Source organism: Manis javanica, chromosome X, assembly GCF_040802235.1.
Source record: "Manis javanica isolate MJ-LG chromosome X, MJ_LKY, whole genome shotgun sequence".
Lineage (NCBI taxonomy): Eukaryota > Metazoa > Chordata > Mammalia > Pholidota > Manidae > Manis > Manis javanica.
In genome coordinates, this window is record NC_133174.1 from 121,592,749 (window position 1) to 121,610,521 (window position 17,773).

Here is a 17,773-nt window from a genome sequence, read left to right on the forward strand (position 1 = left end):
GTTTCCTGGTTCATTGCCCCCTTACAGGTAAGAAAGGAAACGAAAGTGCTCCTAGGCAGATCAGTTCTCATCTCATTTTTCTATTTCTCTTGCAGGTGGGCTTAAACAACTTCCCCTGGTAACTCATTCCAATATAGCTCTTCCTTATGTCTGACTGAAACTTTCCTCAGTGCTCTGTAGGTCCACTTCCACTTATTAATCTAGCCTTGGCAGAACTGGAACTGTTCATTGTCTTTCATACTGTCAAGTCTCCTTTTGACTTCCAGAAATTCTAAAGGAAACCTTGAGAACTGAGTTAGGGGTCTATGATCAAGTTAGATATTATCTGGAAGTCCTTATCATATAATAACATTCCCGGTGATGCTAGCCCACCTTAGTCAAAGTCATTTCTTTTCTCTGGTTAACACTTCCATCTGCAAAATGAAATGAATACAAACATATAATAAGAGAAAGAATCACCATATCAATGCAGATTATTAATGAATTCAAGGGTTTTTCTGGAGATCTTGAACTCTTGAGATTCAATCATTATTATAAATGAAAAATGGTTGAAGATCTGTCTTTTATATTGAGGTACTCATCATTCACATGAACTTTGGCAATACTGCTTAGTAGTAGTTATCACATATTTGAATGCAAACCTATCTTTCAATACAGGACTGAGAGAAAACAATGGAACTGGAATGATGTACACATCTGGATGATCACTCTAGTATCGTAATTACCCTAGGTTAGTTGCCCACTCTTCCAGAAAGCTGACACTTTCCTTAAATACTAGTGTATGTACCAGCATGTTGCTTAAAACAATGTTATTAGATTTTGTTGACTGATGGGTTCTTCCAGTTTAATGGAAGTATCTGAAAAGAGGGTTGGTATCTCTACTTCTACAAATACAGGTGAATCTCAAACCAGGATGCAGTTGGCCTTCTGGACAGGAATTTGGAATTACGATTTGACAAGGTTCTAACAATTTTCTATTCTTTAGCCATAGAGTATCATCTGAATAAGTGGATTCATTGCAACGTTAGACAATTTGTGTAGCTGGAGCATTACCAAGGAAGCATTTCCAAGGGAAAAAGTTGAGATTTGAAAGCGAAGACACTGAAGAATTCTGAGCTCACATTAAGATAAAAGCTGCAAAGCAGCCAGGTCTACAAAGAAAGAGTTTGTGGCCAAATACTGCAGTAATATCTCATATAGATTACTGATCTACTTCACAGAGGAGTTGTGACAGGACACCCAAACTCCACCTATAAATATCTCTTGGGTGTTCATGAAATTTCAGCTAGTAAGGAGGCAGGGATTTCATTAGGGCCAGGTATTCTTTTCACAATACCCGGATTTGATGCATGGCTGCTATAAATAGGTAATCTCATGAATGACTGGAGTTTGACTTTTAGGGCCAAGTGAGGCAGTCAGGTGATCAACATTAGATCTGAGTGCCTAGTTTTGTGCAGAGCTCTACCTTGGGAATGACAACAGAATAATTGACAGTATAAAGCAAAAGGAAAGCAATTCTTCAGCCAGATACATGATCAATTAAGAAATATTTCTAGAGCACCTACTGTGTGCAAGACACCATATCTCTGCTAAAAGACATATGAGTCAGGGCCCTTCTGATGAAGGGCTGAATTGAAAGGCTAAAACATATGCATATGAACAGATAACCAATTGTTTAAAGTGGTCTATAATCAATGTCAATAGATTATAATGACCAAGGAGTTTCAGAGGCACAAGTGAACAATTCTAACCAGGATAATCCACAAGGCTTGCTGGAGAAGCCAGGACTTGTAGTGGGTGCTGTCAATTGGACAGGATTTTGACAGGTGAAAGAAGAGGGAGGGCATGCTAGGCAAAGGAAATGGCATGATCAAGGTACAAAGTAGGTGGGCACAGTGACCGTTTGGGGAAGGTAGCTGTGGGTAAAATTGCAATTTTTCCAGAATCTCTCATGTGGCTTTAGTGCATCTCCATACTGTAGGTGTTCCCAAGGGGTAGAGAGAAGTAGTCCATCTCTAAATCAATAGGTGATTACAAGGGCGAGCGAGGGCTTATCTGGACCGGAGAGGTTGAGCAGGGGCCTCTTCTTCTGCAGCCTGGTCATGAGAGACATGGGGAAGCAGAAGAGGACTGCTTGTAAGAAATAAATGGGTTTCTCCCACTTTATTCCTCCCTTTGACTGATTTTGGTTTCAAAGGTATTTTGTCCCTGGGATTTCCTTCCCAGAGTTACAGTAGCAGATCACTTTGCCTGAAATAGAAGACTTGTTTGGGGGAGTAGCAGAAAAGAGCTGAGAAGAAGGAAACATGAGATGATCAAATCCAAGCACTGTTCACCTTATTCTCACACAAACTCTGTTTTCCCTAGGGTCTACCAATGTTTAATATATTTAAGTGATGGGTCCATATTCCTAATATCTACAGACATAGTAGTTCTGGCATAGTAGGATAGGCTTTGGAGTTGGAGGCCTGGCTAACCCACTTGCTAGATGTTCACAATTGGGCTTTCTTTATTTCTTCACCTCTAAGTGTGGATAGTAGTATCACTTTAAGTGGAGGTAGGAAGAAAAGGAGAAAGAATGCTGGAAAGAGGTGTAAAAGGAAGCAGAATGTACAAAGTATATTATGAAGGAAAGCAGAAATAGAGAAAACTCAAGGAAGGTGGGCTATAACAGCATCAAATGAAGCAAACGGATCAAGGTAGTTGAGAATTGCCAAAAGGCCACTGACTTTGACAATTTGGACTCACTGGTGACATTTAAGAAATCAATTTTACTATAAAAGCAGAGAGGCAGTTTGTAGAAAAGAGTGAGGTAGGAAGGATGGGAAAGGAAGAAGAAAAGAAGAGTAGTAAGGAACTGGAGCTACAGGCAAAGGCCCCCCTCCTCCACTTGCAGTGGCAAGAGAGTGATGTAATGGCTCGATGTGTATCTCAGCTTAGAACTGAAACGGCTGGTAGTTCCTGTAAGGACTTCCAACTCTAACTGGCCTTCCTCCCTGCCAAGATGCAGGCAAGAGTGACAAAGAAGGAAGTTCCTACTCACAAAATATCTTCCCTCTTCCTTTTGTCTAGCATTGCATAGGAAGAAAATTACTATTATAAAGCAATCTACCCATTTATCATACCATAAGATTGTCAGGTGAACAATTATAAGAGATTCCCTGTGTGGTAAGACCTCATTAATTTGGACTACACTGATTTGGAATTTGTGATAATTTAACCTGGGCTGGAGTTTACCTTTGTATTACATACAAAGAAAGAGTTCAGTAAGCAAATCGTGTGAAAAAGATTGCAAGCGAGCTAATTTAGACTGCCAGGGGCCTATTTCACCTATTTTTAAGAACATACTGGTTTTTAAGAACTTTAGCATATTCATTATTTGAATGCAAATTGATTCTGCTAATTAGAGGTTAGCATAATCTCCTGCTAAAATCCTATATTCCAATAGTCATTTTGCTCTCACTGAATATGCTCATTAGAAATAAAACTGCAATTCTTTAAAGCTGGTTCATAATTTAGAATAACGCATTTGGAGTACCATGTGCACTAAAGCCACATGAGAGATTCTGGAAAAATTGCAATTTTACCCACAGCTACCTTCTCCAAGGTATTCCAACTGTCTTTCCCCACCCTCATGAATTAACTGTAGTTCAGGAGTATTACTCTAAACTAGAACATCATTTGTCATGAACACAGTGGAAAAACTATTAGTGATTAAAAAGGCCTTGGAGCAGCCAAAATAGATGTCTAAAGTGGATGCCCTAAATCCAGTAACTCTCTTCATAGCGAGTTCTGTTACAGCTGATTTAACTCTTAGTTAACATACTAATCTGACTCACCAATTTGGAGTTGGCTGGGTTTTTTCTTTTTGAGTTTTTAACTGATTTGGAGGGAAAGAAAGCTGCTACAGAAAGGGATGTGGAGAGAAACTAGAAGTGCCTGCAGACTGCAGAAAGGGAGACAGAACACGTATAAAATGTGGCTGTAATAACTAAAAAGCCACCAGTCTAGGCCAATTTAGTGTAGAGTTAAAAGGCCCATATTCCTTAGTAAACCCTGGAAACTCTGAGTATGAGAGCATAGTACAATAACTAATGACTGGAATTACACCTCTAAATGATCAAGCAAAGTTTAGATTATGTTGAAAAAGGCAGGTAAGTATACACACACACATAAATGATTTTGATTTTATCTAAAAATGTGAAATGTGTTGATGCTTAAGAAGTTGAAGTTCATAATATTATCATATAATGATAATAAAATAATAGCAACATTTATTGATTACTGGGTGCACATATCATGCTAAGCACTTTACCAATATAATTTTATTTAAATCTACTAACAATCCAAATAGGTAGGTTTTAGTATACTTTCTCATTTATAGTTCAAGAAAGTGAAACTCAGAGAGGCTCAGGAACCAACCCCAAGGTGCAGAGATAGAGCGGGATTAGAATTCAGGCCAGTTTCTGGTCTGTGTCCTGTGCATTTCCAGTGCCCCAGAAAATACAGTGCTCTAAAAATCACTCTTTTTTTGAGGGTTTCAGATAGCTGATGTTTAACTGTATTTTTGTTTTCCAAGTTGGCATTTCACAAATATCTTGATTTATAAACAGAAAGACCTATGGCCTAAGAGTCAGATATGATGTTATGTTTGTAGACATGCTCCATGTCATAAGCCAAATGTAAAAGTAATAGTAAAAAGCAGGATAAAACAAAAACAAAAACACCAGGAATATGTCTATTAGGCCTATTCTCAGATCAGTCTCCATATACTACGGATACAATTTTCATAATTGGTCAAGTGACAAAGCGATGAAATTTAAAAACATCATATAATCAAGATCTGGTTCTCCTATTGTTTTCCCACTCATTCTGGAGAAATTTTACATGAGAATAAGCCAATTGAACATGAAGGATGAGGGCATTGCAGGGGAGGCTAAAAATTGAGTTGGTTGTTATAGAGGATTTAGGAAAATCTGTTCCGCAACTGTTCTGAGTTATGAGGGCATAAACATGTGCAGGTATAGCATGTCCTGAGGGAAATGGGTGTGGGGTGGGGAGATGCAGATATATGCAGTTATCTGCTTTCAAAGTACAAATGAGGGTGGCCTGCCACATATATATACAAAGGAAAATGTACAGTGAAACAATTCACACGCAATTCCTTCTACTTAAATCAATGTTCTTTACTCATCTCTTTTAGTCTCAAGTCTACCCATTCAAGGACCAGATACAAATATCACTTCTCCTGTGAAGTGTTCCATGATGTCCAAGGCTGAATTAACTCTTCCCCCGTTTGTGCTTCCATAGGTTGTTTTTCCTTTTACACATTTACCATAGCACTGATGATACTGTATCTTATTATCAGTTATTCCTGTATGTGCTCCCCCACCCCCATCCCACCATGAGTTCCTTGAGGGCAGGGTACTCTTTCTCATTTCTGTAGTTCCTACAAATCCCATCACAGTGCCCAGAACATACTAGGCTATGGGAAATGTTGACTCAGTAACACTGGCTTATGAGAGTGCATTATTGCCTAGCTTACCTGAAGGAGCATTTGTTCTCTTTCTTTTCTTGCTTGACTCCCCTCCATTCTCAATGAGGCCTTCTGTGACCAGAGGGCCACTGGCACTACCAAACTGCAGGGGCTCGTTGTTGTTGGCAGGGTCAAAGGGCAGCTGGTTCAATCCTAAAGAAGAAAAAGAAAGCCAAAATCCAGACTCCATTAAGGACTGGGATGTTTCCATATTTCATTATGTGAGCCACTACAGGAAAACTCTAAATCTTAAGAGCCTAGGAGTGATAGAAGAATTCCTTAAAACCAGTTGCCCTCTGTAATTTTTACAGATCTTGTTGACAAGTAAATAATTAAAATATAGGCTCTTATAACACTGTGACTCTGTAATTTGTAAGATCCCTCCTGTTTCTGGGAAATTAACAATTTTTTGGCCATAAGCTATCAATTATCTTTTCCCTTCTCCCATAAAGAGATAGGACCCTCTTTAAATGTGGCTATGGTTGGACCCACTCTTCCTTAAAAGCTTGGCCATGTATCCCTTAAGTGATTTCTTGACATTCTTTTATTGCAAGGGTTGTTGAATTGATGCAGACATACTCATCAGACTATGCTTGTGTCAAAGTCACCTCCAACAATCATACAGAGGCTTCCAAAAAGAAAACCATAACTCCACAGCAAATGAGAAAAGGAAATAAAGATACGGAATTCATAAGGTGGTTATTTAGTAGTTGAAGTGATGAAGAGCTATGACTCAGGTTTACGTAGTGTTAATCCCATGCTCTTCAATGTGTCAGAAGCCTGGTCACTTTACTAGTTGCTCCTGCACCATATATAATGGCCAAAGGTATTATCTACTCTCCAACTCTTTCACGGTTCCATCAGGAATGAGCAGAGATAGCTTCTTACTCCTCTTCCAGCAGCCTGGAATTTTGAGTATTTCAATTAAAACTTCATGAAATGTGGAATCAAAAGCTTTGTTAAAACCCAAAGTTAGGCAATCTCTCCTAAGCCTTTTATCTGTCTACTGGTTCTCTAATCCTATCAAAAGAGGAATCAGGTTGGTCTGCCATGGCTCTTTCTTTAACCCTTAATTTCCCTATGGGCTGCAGCTGTACAATTCTTGAGGCAATGTTGTAAAATGTCAATAAAAGCTTGGAATCCAGTCAGCTAGAAGTCGATCAAGTTTCCGTAAAATGAATGCTAAGGTTCTAACAAAATGACTTTACATTATTGTTTCCAATAAAAAGTATCCTATGCTAATTGTTCAGCCCAAGTGGAAAGTACGATTTTTTCAGCAATCTGACTCCACTTGGAGCACTTCCATTAAATGTCTTTTGGGACTTGTCAGTCTTCCTTTACATCATCAGAGTAACTAAGTGAAAAAATGACAACTTGCTTCTGTAATTTAAGTAAACTACTCTCAGCATCATATCGACATCCTGTTAAATCCCTACCATGGCTAGAACTAAAGAAACAAACACTGATTGCTGTGTATTAAAAAAACATTCAGATCATGACCAAAACTATTTCAATGAACTAGATTTTTATACAATTTACAAATGAAGATGTTTCTTACACCTGAGTAGTCCCAGAGTCAAATATGATTAGTGTACTATTCCAAAACTGTTTCTGTATTATCATACTGACCAAAACAAGTTCCTTGAAAGACAGAATGGTATAGTGGAAACAGTATGTGCTTCAGGGCCCGAGAGATTGGGGTTCAAATCCTAACTTTGTCCTTTATTAGCTGCGTAGCTTTGGCAATTCATGTAATCTCCCTTAGTCTTAGTTTCATAATGTGTAAACAGGGAGTGATAGCATTGCACAGGGTTGTTGCAAAGATAAATATAAGTGTGTGTATACATATATATGTATATATATGTATACACACACAAATATATATATACTTTGACTAACATATATTTAGTTACATTTTATATATATTAAATATAAAAATATGTAAAGTTATGATTATCTTATTATTCTAAGTGAATTAAAAAAATCTTTTCTCTCTAAGCTGGTAAGCTTTTCTAGTGAGGTTCTCTCTCTCATTCTCACTCTTTCCCACAACAGTATCCCTGGTATCCAGCACCATGCTTGCAAATAGTGAATGTTGAATGAATTAATTAACACTCAAAAATGGGGGTAGGTGACTTATTCTATTAATTCCTGTAGTTAAAGACTTGACAGCTGATAATCAAGAATTAATGCCACAACTTAAAAGTTCTGATGCTGATTATATCAATATTACTTAAAATAGATTTCAAATGCATCTCCATCATTTGAGTACTATACTGATCAAGGATCTTGATCAAAAGGAATGCTCAGGGATTAGGAGGTTCTGATTAATGATGATTAATCAGAACATTTTTTCTTATTTTGTTTTGCATTTGATAATTTTACAGAATAATATATTAGTCCATTTCCCCACCTTATTAAGTAGATGACTGATGATCTCACAGAGCTTCAGAGCCACGATCTGTAAGAGGAGACTAGTAACAGTAGCTAACATATGGGACTGTTAAAAAGGATTAAATGTGATCATGTGTATAAAACAGTGTGCATCATATCTGGCATATAGCAGATGCTCAAACAATATTAACTGCTACAGTTGTAATTCTGAATTTCCATTTTTAATTTCTAGAATTGTTGATGTATAGTGTGAAGAGATTGGTCTGGATTTGATGATCCAAGGATATATCCTACTTTGTTCATTAAACCTTTTCATTGTTGTTAGTACCTTTTTCTAAAATTTGAAGGAGTCCAGGAAAAAAATCCAATGAATTGAAAGTATTCAGTCATAGGCATTTGTCTTTGGTGCTTGCTTTTGATTTAGTCCCAGATGAAAACTTTAGGAGCTTAGGTATTTGATTCCTCATACTAATGTACAGATTTTTGTTTGGCACTGAATAAGACTGAGATTTCAAGTACTTTCTGCATATCCAGCTCATATATGATCCAGACATATGAATATCCTGGTAACTCAGCATACCATCTCAGGCCTTGTTTCTTATAGAAAAAGAACAAGGCGAGAGAGACAACCTACTCAGTAACTGATTTATTGAATACAAATCCTCGTATGTTATCGGAGACTCAATACAGTCTCCAGAGATTTGCAATCTGAAAGTAAGGGCTACAGAGATCAAAATCCTAGTCACTTCCTAGTCACTTTTATTGTATTATTTGGTTCTTCCCTTAAGACAATATTAAATAAAACAATAAATCTGTAAATCAATAAGCACTTACAGGATCTGGTCTGTGTCATGTGTATGTGGTCCATGTTAAATGCTATTTTAAGGAAAAGAGCCCATTGAAATGACTTAAATTCCACAAAGCTGCCACTTAATTTCAAGAATTCTTATTGCAGAAATTTCAATTATGACTTAAACATATAATTACCATGTTATAATTGCACAGAAACTACAAAATTTATCTTTAAATCTCTCTTTAAATATTTCTACCATAGACATGATGATTAAATTAGATTAGGATGATGTTAGGAAAATATTATATTAGGAAGAAACTTTTGAGGCTGTCTAGCTCATTTTTCTATGCAGTTCAGGAATCTTGTCTATAGAAGGCTTGACAAGCCTAAGTCGAGGGGGCACTTCTTAGCCTGGCAACCATTCCTTGCCATGCTCCTGGAAATTCAGCTTGCTTTCTTTACCTTTTTAAAAACTACTGCCTACTCTGTTTTGAGGGTTCCTTCATCTCCCCCAAGCTGCCTGTGAAGTAGGATGCATTTTGTTGAATTGCTAACTTCCTTACTGTCCCCAAAATGGGGACACGGAGTGTCTCACTTGTTAAAGGTTCTACTGATAATCCCTGCAAGAAAAACAAATGAAAGAGTCACATTTAATTAATACTACAATGTTAGAAATTTTCTAAAGTCTTATATATTTCTCATAGTCATACTATTTTATTCCTCAGGATAAACTTAAGAAAATTTTAACTTTGCTCATTCATTTCTCTTCCCCTCATTGCCTAACCCTACAAAATGTACAGTTTGTCTAAAGGGAAGCACAAATTGATGCAACAAAGGAAAATAGATAATAAAAATAGTGTTACAGATTTCTGTTCTTTCTTTATCTTATGTTCACAATAAACAAGTCCATGTGGGAATGTAATCTCATCTAAAACCAGGTTGACGGGTTTAGCCAGCTGACCAGCTGTTATGTCATGTCATTTCAAAATACAGATTTTCTGATTTCAAAACACGCATGAGGCCACTTTTAAAAGTTTGCATATTGGGGAAGGGTCAGGGTGGGGTCCCTGGAGGATGACATTTCTCATTCAATGGAGCTAGGGAATTAACCGTCTCAGAATGAAGTGTGGTTCTCATTGAATCCTACAATCTGCAGGTCAAGGAGTTCACATGCAGTGATGTCTGCCATACAGATGCAAATGATTCCTGGGCTTTAAGGAAAGCACTGAAGAATTTTCATGATCCTTGTGAAAGAAGATCAATGATCCCTTTGTGCCCAGCTGCTGTAATAGTTACTGTCACAATTCACTTTACAGAGCTTTCCACTATCAGGTCAAATTAGGACTAACCTTCATGATGCAATCTAAGACTTGTAATGATTGCTTTAGGTTATAGTACCAAAATGTGACCCTGTGGGTCCGTGCCATTTCTTATTTTCAGCTGGCTCACAGACTTAAGGTGGTACAACTATAGCAAAAAAGAAACAGAATTCTACTCTAGATTAGTTCCCTTTAAAAGAAAATGGGCAGGTCCTGAGAAATCTTATAAATTCAATTGAAGGCAGCAATCTCTAGACAGACATTCCTGTTGAAAAAATAGAAGATCAGTTTTTAGCAAAAAAAAATTATAATTAATTTGTATATAAAACAAATTTCTGGGTCCTATTTTACCATTGACTTTAGTTTAAAATCAGATAGGAGACTCCATGGTAAAGAGATGGAGAGGGCCACAAAATTACTTTTTAATTCAAAACTTTTGGAGAAATAAGGGGTTAGAATAAAGAAAAGTGCAAGCAGGTGCTTTTGTAGGATTTATTCATCCCTGGGAGCTCCTCTTCCATCCTCAGTCTGACTGAAAGACTCTGACTGCACATTTTCAGCTCTCACTACCCAGCCACTCCACCTGCTACTTCTGAGAGAGAATATTCACAATGTCTAAGAGTTGGACTGCAGTATCACTCTCCAGCCACAGGGGTTAGCAGCCAAAACAAACGAACATTTCTCAGTTCCAGGTCTTATCCAATGTCAAACAAATGAAACCTACTTTGTCAATTCATGAGTTCAATATTCTGCTTAACAGGATTAGCTGAAGCAAGGGTAATTGTAAAAGATTAATGGGTGATTGATGGTAACAGGGAAGTGATGAGAAAGAAAAGGGTCAAAGTCCTCTTTTACTAAGGGGATTGCTTGAATGGTGATGAACAAAAGAACTTTCAAAGCAAAATATATATCTAAGTCACCTTTTTCAGGGTGTGTGATAAAGGCCACAGGCAGATTTTCATTGACAGTGATCCTTCAGCAACTTTTAGTGACTCTTCAAAATACTTGATCTGGCATCAAGTCCTTCATAAGGCCCCATACATTTTGAGACCAACTTGTCTCATCTTATGTTCCAGCTTGTACCCCAACACTTCTTAAACTTTAATATGTATACATGTTCTCTGGGGATTTGTTAAAATTCAGGTTTTGATTCAGTAAGTCTGGGTTGTGGTCTGCTTGTATAACAAGTTCCCAGATGATGCTGATCCTGCTGGTGTGGGGCATCACACTTCAAGAAGAAAAGGCTGACACTCTAGCTAACTGGGAGTACCTACCATTCATCAAGTCAGTCTAGTACTTTCCTACCTCCACACCTTTGGCTCAAGCTGCTCCTCCGCCTACTTCTTGATTTCCAACCTTAAAGCCTTCTTAAAAAATTTAAAACACTACTCTGGGCCTCCTCAGATCTTCACCTGTACTTTGCCTATGCTTTTAAGAGCATGCCTTGTCTTACAGTTCTTTGAGTATCTTATCCTCCCTTTCCTTCTGCTTCACCCCTGTGTTCCCCCACCCTAGGATCCTTGAAGACTCTGGGGAGTAGTGGTAGACTGCCACACGCTCTAATCCTAACCTTGACTTTGCATAACTTCATTCTCCCTTTCCAAGAGGCAAAAACAGTCCTTCCACTAAGACCCTTATATTAGAAAACACAATAAACAAAACTCCATATATGGATCTTCTCTTAATAGTTCTATGGGCACCAGGTTACAGATTCCTGCTTCACAACCTACAGTCAAGAAAAGGCAATCCCTAGAGAGGTACTATCCAACACAGTTGCCATTAGCCACATGCAGCCATTTGAATCTAAGTTTAAATGAATTAAAATTAAGGAAAATGAAAAGTTCAGTTCCTCACTTGCACCGGTCACATTTCAAGTGCTCAGTAGCCATATGTGGTTAGTGACTACTGTATTGAACAGTTCAGAATACACTATTTCCAACATTGCAGAAAATTTTGCTGGATTCAAACCCACAACTGCCACTCACTAGGTGGATCATTTACAAGGGGTATAAAAAAAGTCACCTGATCTCTCTGAAACTGTTTCTACACTATGCAGTGGGAATGATAATGCCTCCCTTATCACAAAGTGAGGAAAGTTAAATGAGGGAATATGTGCTTAGGTCCTAGTGCACAATAGACACTAAATAAGCGTTAGCTCCTTTCTTCTAACCCAATCAGGGATTTATACGAATTTGACTCAAAAATAGAATCAGAAAATTTGAGTAGTGTGCCTTCTTAGGTCCCCAGACTATATCCTATTTACAGCTTGGAAGATGTTAGCTGTGTGTTCCATTTTATAACCCTCTTTTTCTTTCAGATAATACACAGTCATTGAGGTAAACCATTAATAAATAATGCTGGGAGTAGTCAGTGACTGCTCTTTGCTTATACTATTTTTAGGAGAGGAGGCCGTATTTGTCACCTTGGGCTTTCCAACACGAAAGAACCACATTTTCCTCTTACGACTGAAATGCCTCCTCTCAAAGCTTTCTTTAATCAGTGCTCCATTTTAGCTGGGGGTTGTGTTATTAGAACACTGCTAACAGTGACACTAGAGCTGGAAGGGAGAAGGACCATTTCTCTCTAAATCCGTGTTTTCCTACACTCGGGATGTTTTCTGTGTTTTTTCTGTGGGACTGACATCTCCCAGGCATGGTAAAGGTGAATTATTTGAGAAAAGTCTGAACTAAATATGTTAAGATGTTTGAGTTCCGTGAGCAGGAAAGCAAAATACATATTTCCAACTTCAAGAAGAAGAATGCTTCAGGACTTGTTCCTCTGTACAATTTAAGGCTTCGGAACCACAGCAAAATCACATTCCTCAATGAAAACAAAGTTCAAGAAAATGTTGATTTGCTACAACAGTTCAAAGTGACAGATGGTAGATGGGCGATCTATCATTTTCCTTAGGAAAAAGTCTGGCAGTCTTCAGAGGAACTGAGAAAATCTTATTTTCCTGAGTTTAGCCCTGGGAACAGTAACAACAACTACTCTTGTCTCCACACCTTCGGGGTTGGGTGACTAGTAATATGGTGATTCATCAGGGCCTGCTTTGAGCTGGCTCCAGGCCATGCTGCTATTCCTGCTACCAATTTTCCACTTGAGTGACAGGAAAAGGGCAGGTTTCTAACACACTGCCCATTAGGTTATCTGTTTAATACTTCCCTGAGAATGTGCCCAGAGGTTGCGTACTATGAGTGTCTCTGTCTAAATAAAATAAATAATTGCAGATTTCAGAGCCTGAGGACAAAGTGTTGTTCTGGTATTGAAATTGGAGTCTATCTTGTCAGATATGTAATGAGGTCTTCCCTTCAGGCTGACTGATTTCATAAAGCTGAGGTAACTATCAAAAGCAAGCACAGCTTTCCCTGCAGAAACTACTCTGCTGGTTTTGAAAACAGCTAGTCAGCTGGATCTGGTCAGGAGCCTAGGCTGAGCAAGCCCTTTCAGGAGGGTCAGTTACTACACACACAGGACACAAATTCACTCCAACAGATTCTTACGCTGCCAGTAAAAGTTGTAAGCAAGGTTCAGCAAAATAATTTCACATGCTGTAAGTGAATGAGAACTGAAGGAGTAGTCAGATGAATCTGCATTTCAGTGTAGGACGCTTTGAAGGGGAGAGTAAGAGCTGGAAGTCTTTTGGTCTTTGGAGAGTTAATTTTATCAATTAATGCTGGGAGGATATTGATGTTCTTTAAGACTGACATACTGTGTGAATAACATTTGTATCTTTGCTTGCCCCAAAATGTACACATTAATTTCACTAGATTTACTTTCTTTGTACATTCAGCCTTCATTAGCTCTTTATCCAATCACTGTGCTACAATTTTAATTACCTTCTAATAAAGCAATGATGAGTTTGTGATTTAGCATTCCCTAAAGATAGAACTACATAAATACAGTAATCTTCATTTACATGTTTAAAAATTTTATCCTCCCTCCTTCCCCCAATCCCATTAATTTTGCTATACTGTGTCATTAGTGCTCTGGAGTTATGCTTTCTCCATTCCTAATCTTTGAACCCCATTTGGACTAGTTTTTCAAGAATGCATGATAAATAACCCTGCTGTTGTATGTGAAATTAAACACATAGGAGAAAACAGAGATTCATGTAATATGCTAATGCACCTTTATAGATCCATACCTCTCCTGTAACAATTCCACATCAGGATTATCAATATAGGGTACTGACAAGCGATAAACTATCTTAGAGAGGTCCCTGGGCTGAAGTCAAACCTAGTACTGAGAAGAAAGCTACAATCTAATAATCCTTGAGAAGACATGTGACTATAAAAGGAAAAGCCTAAAAAAAGAACTAACCTGTTTGAAACAAGTCTCACTATTGCTGTTGTAGAAAAGATAAGTTAAATGTTAATTTTGCTCCAGTCTGGAGTCTAATTGAGGTATTCAATATGCATTGGAATGAAATAAAGCAATGAAAATAATATTGACAGTAGGTCTCTCTCCTTACTCATCCAATTCATTCAAGCAATTCTGTGTCCCTGGCAGTATGGTAGGCCCTATGATTTCAAGACTTGGTAAGACACAGGTTCTTTCCTCAGTAAGATTACAACCAGAAAGGAAGGCAGGTAAATACACAGAAAATCTGGCCCAAATGATTGCATTAGCTTCATCTCTTGCCATTTCCTCTAAGTACCCTTTACTTCATTCACACCAAACTTGCCAAATTCCTCAAATGTGCTATGCCTTTTCATGTCTCTGTGCCTTTTTTGTTTTAATTTTATTTTATTTTGGTAATAACACTTAATATGAGATTTATCCTCTTGACAAATTTTTAAGTGTATGATACAGCATTGTTAACTATAGATACAATGTTATACAGATCTATAGAACTTACTCATCTTGCCTAATTCAAATGTTATGCCTGTTTGTGGATAAAATGAAGGTTCCTGTGACCAGGATTCTCACCTGGCCCTGGCTGGGTAGCTCACTACACATGTGTGGGTAATATGTCATTATTGAGTCTGGGCGCGACATGGTGGCACAGCTGTAAGACTGCAGGAGAGCAGAGGCTGGAGTGGTGGCAGTGCCAAGGACAGGGGCCCAGAGGATGGCTGTGTGGACAGAGGGGCCCAGAGGATGGCTGTGCAGACAGAGGGGCCCAGAGGCAGAGACCGGCTTGCTGTATGCAGACTCGCTCTGAGTGAACGGGACTCTAGTGATTGACCTGCCACCATGGAAATAAAGTTGGGTATAACCCTTTTACCCCCAAGAACATTCCACTGTCATTTCTTTGGTCACACTGATTCCATAGTGAACTTGTCTGGGGACGAAACCCATTGGTAAGACACTGTTGATTAACAATTTTCTGTTTTTCCTGCCCCTCAACCACTGGTAACCACAATTCTATCCTCTGATTCTATGAGTCCGACTATTTTAGATACTTCATAAAGTGGAATCATGTAGTACTTGTCTCTGTGAGATCGGTAATTTAACTGAGCATAATGTTTTCAGGGTTCATCCCTGTTCTTGCATACTGACTTTCCTGCTTTTTAAAGGCTGAATAATATTCCATTGCATGTATGTAAGGCTTAATAATATTCCATTGTATGGACCACGTTTTCTTCTTCCATTTGTCTGCTGGGCGCTTAGGCTTGCTATTATGACTAGTGCTGCAATGAACATTGGGATGCTAATATCTTTTTGAGATCCTGATTTCAATTCTCTGGGATAAATACCCATAAGTGGGGTTGCTAGATCATATGGTGGTGCTAGTTCTAATTTTTTGAGGAACCTCCATATGTTTTCCATAGCAGTTTTACTATTTTGCATTCCCACTAACAGTGGACAATGTTTCCAATTACTCCACATCCTTCCCAATACTTGTCTTTTGATTTTGTTTTTATAATAGTAACCCTCACAGGTTTAAGGTGATATCAGTTGTAGTTTTGATTTTCATTTCTTTGATGATTAGTAACATTGAACATCTTTTCATATTCATGTTGGCCATTTGTATATTTTCTTTGGAGAAATGGCTATTCAAGTCTTTAGCCCATTTTTAAATTAGGTTATTAGGGTTTTTATGTATTGAGTTATAGCAGTTGCTCATATATTTTGGAAATTAACCCCTTATGTTTTCCCCCATTCAGTTGGTTGCCTTTTCACTCTGTTGACTGTTTCCTTTGCTGAGCTAAAGCTTTTTAGTTTGATGTGGCAGCACCTGTCTGTTTTGGCTTTTGTTGCCTGTGCCTTTGGTGTCATATCATGAAATCACTGCCAACACCAATGTCATAAAGCTTACTCCCTATGTCTTATTTTAGGAATTTTATAATTTTAGGTTTTATACTTAAATCCTTAACCCACTTTGAGTTGATTTTTGTGTATGCTGTAAGATAGGGGTCCAAATTCATTCTTCTACAAACAGACATCAGTTTTCTCAAAACTGTTTATTGAAGAGACTACTATCTTCTTCCCATTGTTCATCCTTGTAACCCTGGTTGAAGATCAGTTAACAGTGTATGCACGGATTTATTTCTGGGCTCTCTATTCTGTGTTTCTCTACATACCACTCCCTGTGCTTCAACTGTAATTTTTCCTTTTACTCATTCTTCAAAACCCTGCTCAAATGTCACCTCTTTACTGAAATGTTTCCTAACCCCCTAAAGGCACTCTCTACAGGAGTACACAGAGCCTTTTTATGAGAACACTTATTGTGGGACCTCAATGTTCATTCTGGATGTTTGTGGTCTTGTGTGTATTCTGGGTGGGGGATTGTTAACATCTGATCTGTGCCTTAGAAAGTTAAACCTTATGACAGAATAAGGGACACACTGGAGGCAAATAGGCATCAGAGGCATAAAGGCAAGTTAGAATACCACAGTGATACAGTGGGAGAGATGACAGTGGTGTCACCTCAGACAGTGGCAAGGATGGAAAGTAATGAATGGATTTCAGAGATATTCATGAAGTATGATCATCTGGATCTGGTGTCTGATTGGATCTGGGAGTTGAGGGGAAGAGAGGTGTCTGAGATGACTCCATTTGTAAGTATTATGCCACAGTTTTGAAAATCTTGCAAGGGTTGTGGGTTTCAGTATGAGAAAAAGCACAATCCACAAAGCTATGCTGAAAAATGAAACTGCTTCCAATCTCTATTTACCATGGCATAAAGCCAGAAAGCACCAGCAAATGGCTTACACTTGACCTTTACTATGTATTCTTAACAAAGCCTGTCAAAAGATATCAATTCATACAGAAAAAAAATGAAGCATAATAGTCTTAAGAGGCAGGATAACATACTATTGGGCTAAGAAAGAAGGAAAACATTTTAGTAATAGGCCTCAGACTTGGCTTATTTTGTCTATAGCATTCACTGTCAAAAGTGTATTTGAAGGTCAGAAATCCTTAACAGATTCCATCATTCTCTCCTTTCATATGTCTCTCTTTTCTCCTTCTCCAAAACAACTCCTCAAAATGGTTTTATTAGAAAATCGTGCATCTTAATAGTAGTTGTCTTTTGGTTATTATAGTATATTTGATCAAGCTGATGATTCTCCTCTTGACAATACTAAAAAAAAAAAGCCTTGGAAAATTAATGCTATGTTGTTTTTCTCCCTGCCAAAGAATATAGCAATGTAATTGTCTACTGGAGAAACACTCTAATCATTTTTAACTTTAAAGTAAATTAATTTCAGGAAGATGCCTTGAGACAAGTGACAGAAAATCAGCGCTCCTAGAAGAATGTGAAGTGATGGACTGAGTTAGAGA

General features: G+C 38.0%; 1 protein-coding gene across 14 annotated transcripts in view; it reads right to left on the reverse strand.

The window, feature by feature from the left end:
- Window positions 1-17,773, reverse strand: part of ENOX2 (ecto-NOX disulfide-thiol exchanger 2) — a 291,324-nt gene that overhangs the window by 172,621 nt on the left and 100,930 nt on the right. For 10 of the 14 annotated variants that reach the window (XM_037016937.2, XM_037016938.2, XM_037016940.2 and 7 more), the window contains one exon: window positions 5,546-5,689. The exons of the other annotated variants lie outside the window; for them this stretch is intronic. Coding sequence is in view for 2 of the 10 variants with exons in the window: in XM_073228216.1 (XP_073084317.1) it covers window positions 5,546-5,689 (144 nt within the window). In the remaining 8 variants the exon portion in view is untranslated. The remainder of the gene's footprint in view (window positions 1-5,545; window positions 5,690-17,773) is intronic. 14 annotated transcript variants of the gene reach the window in all.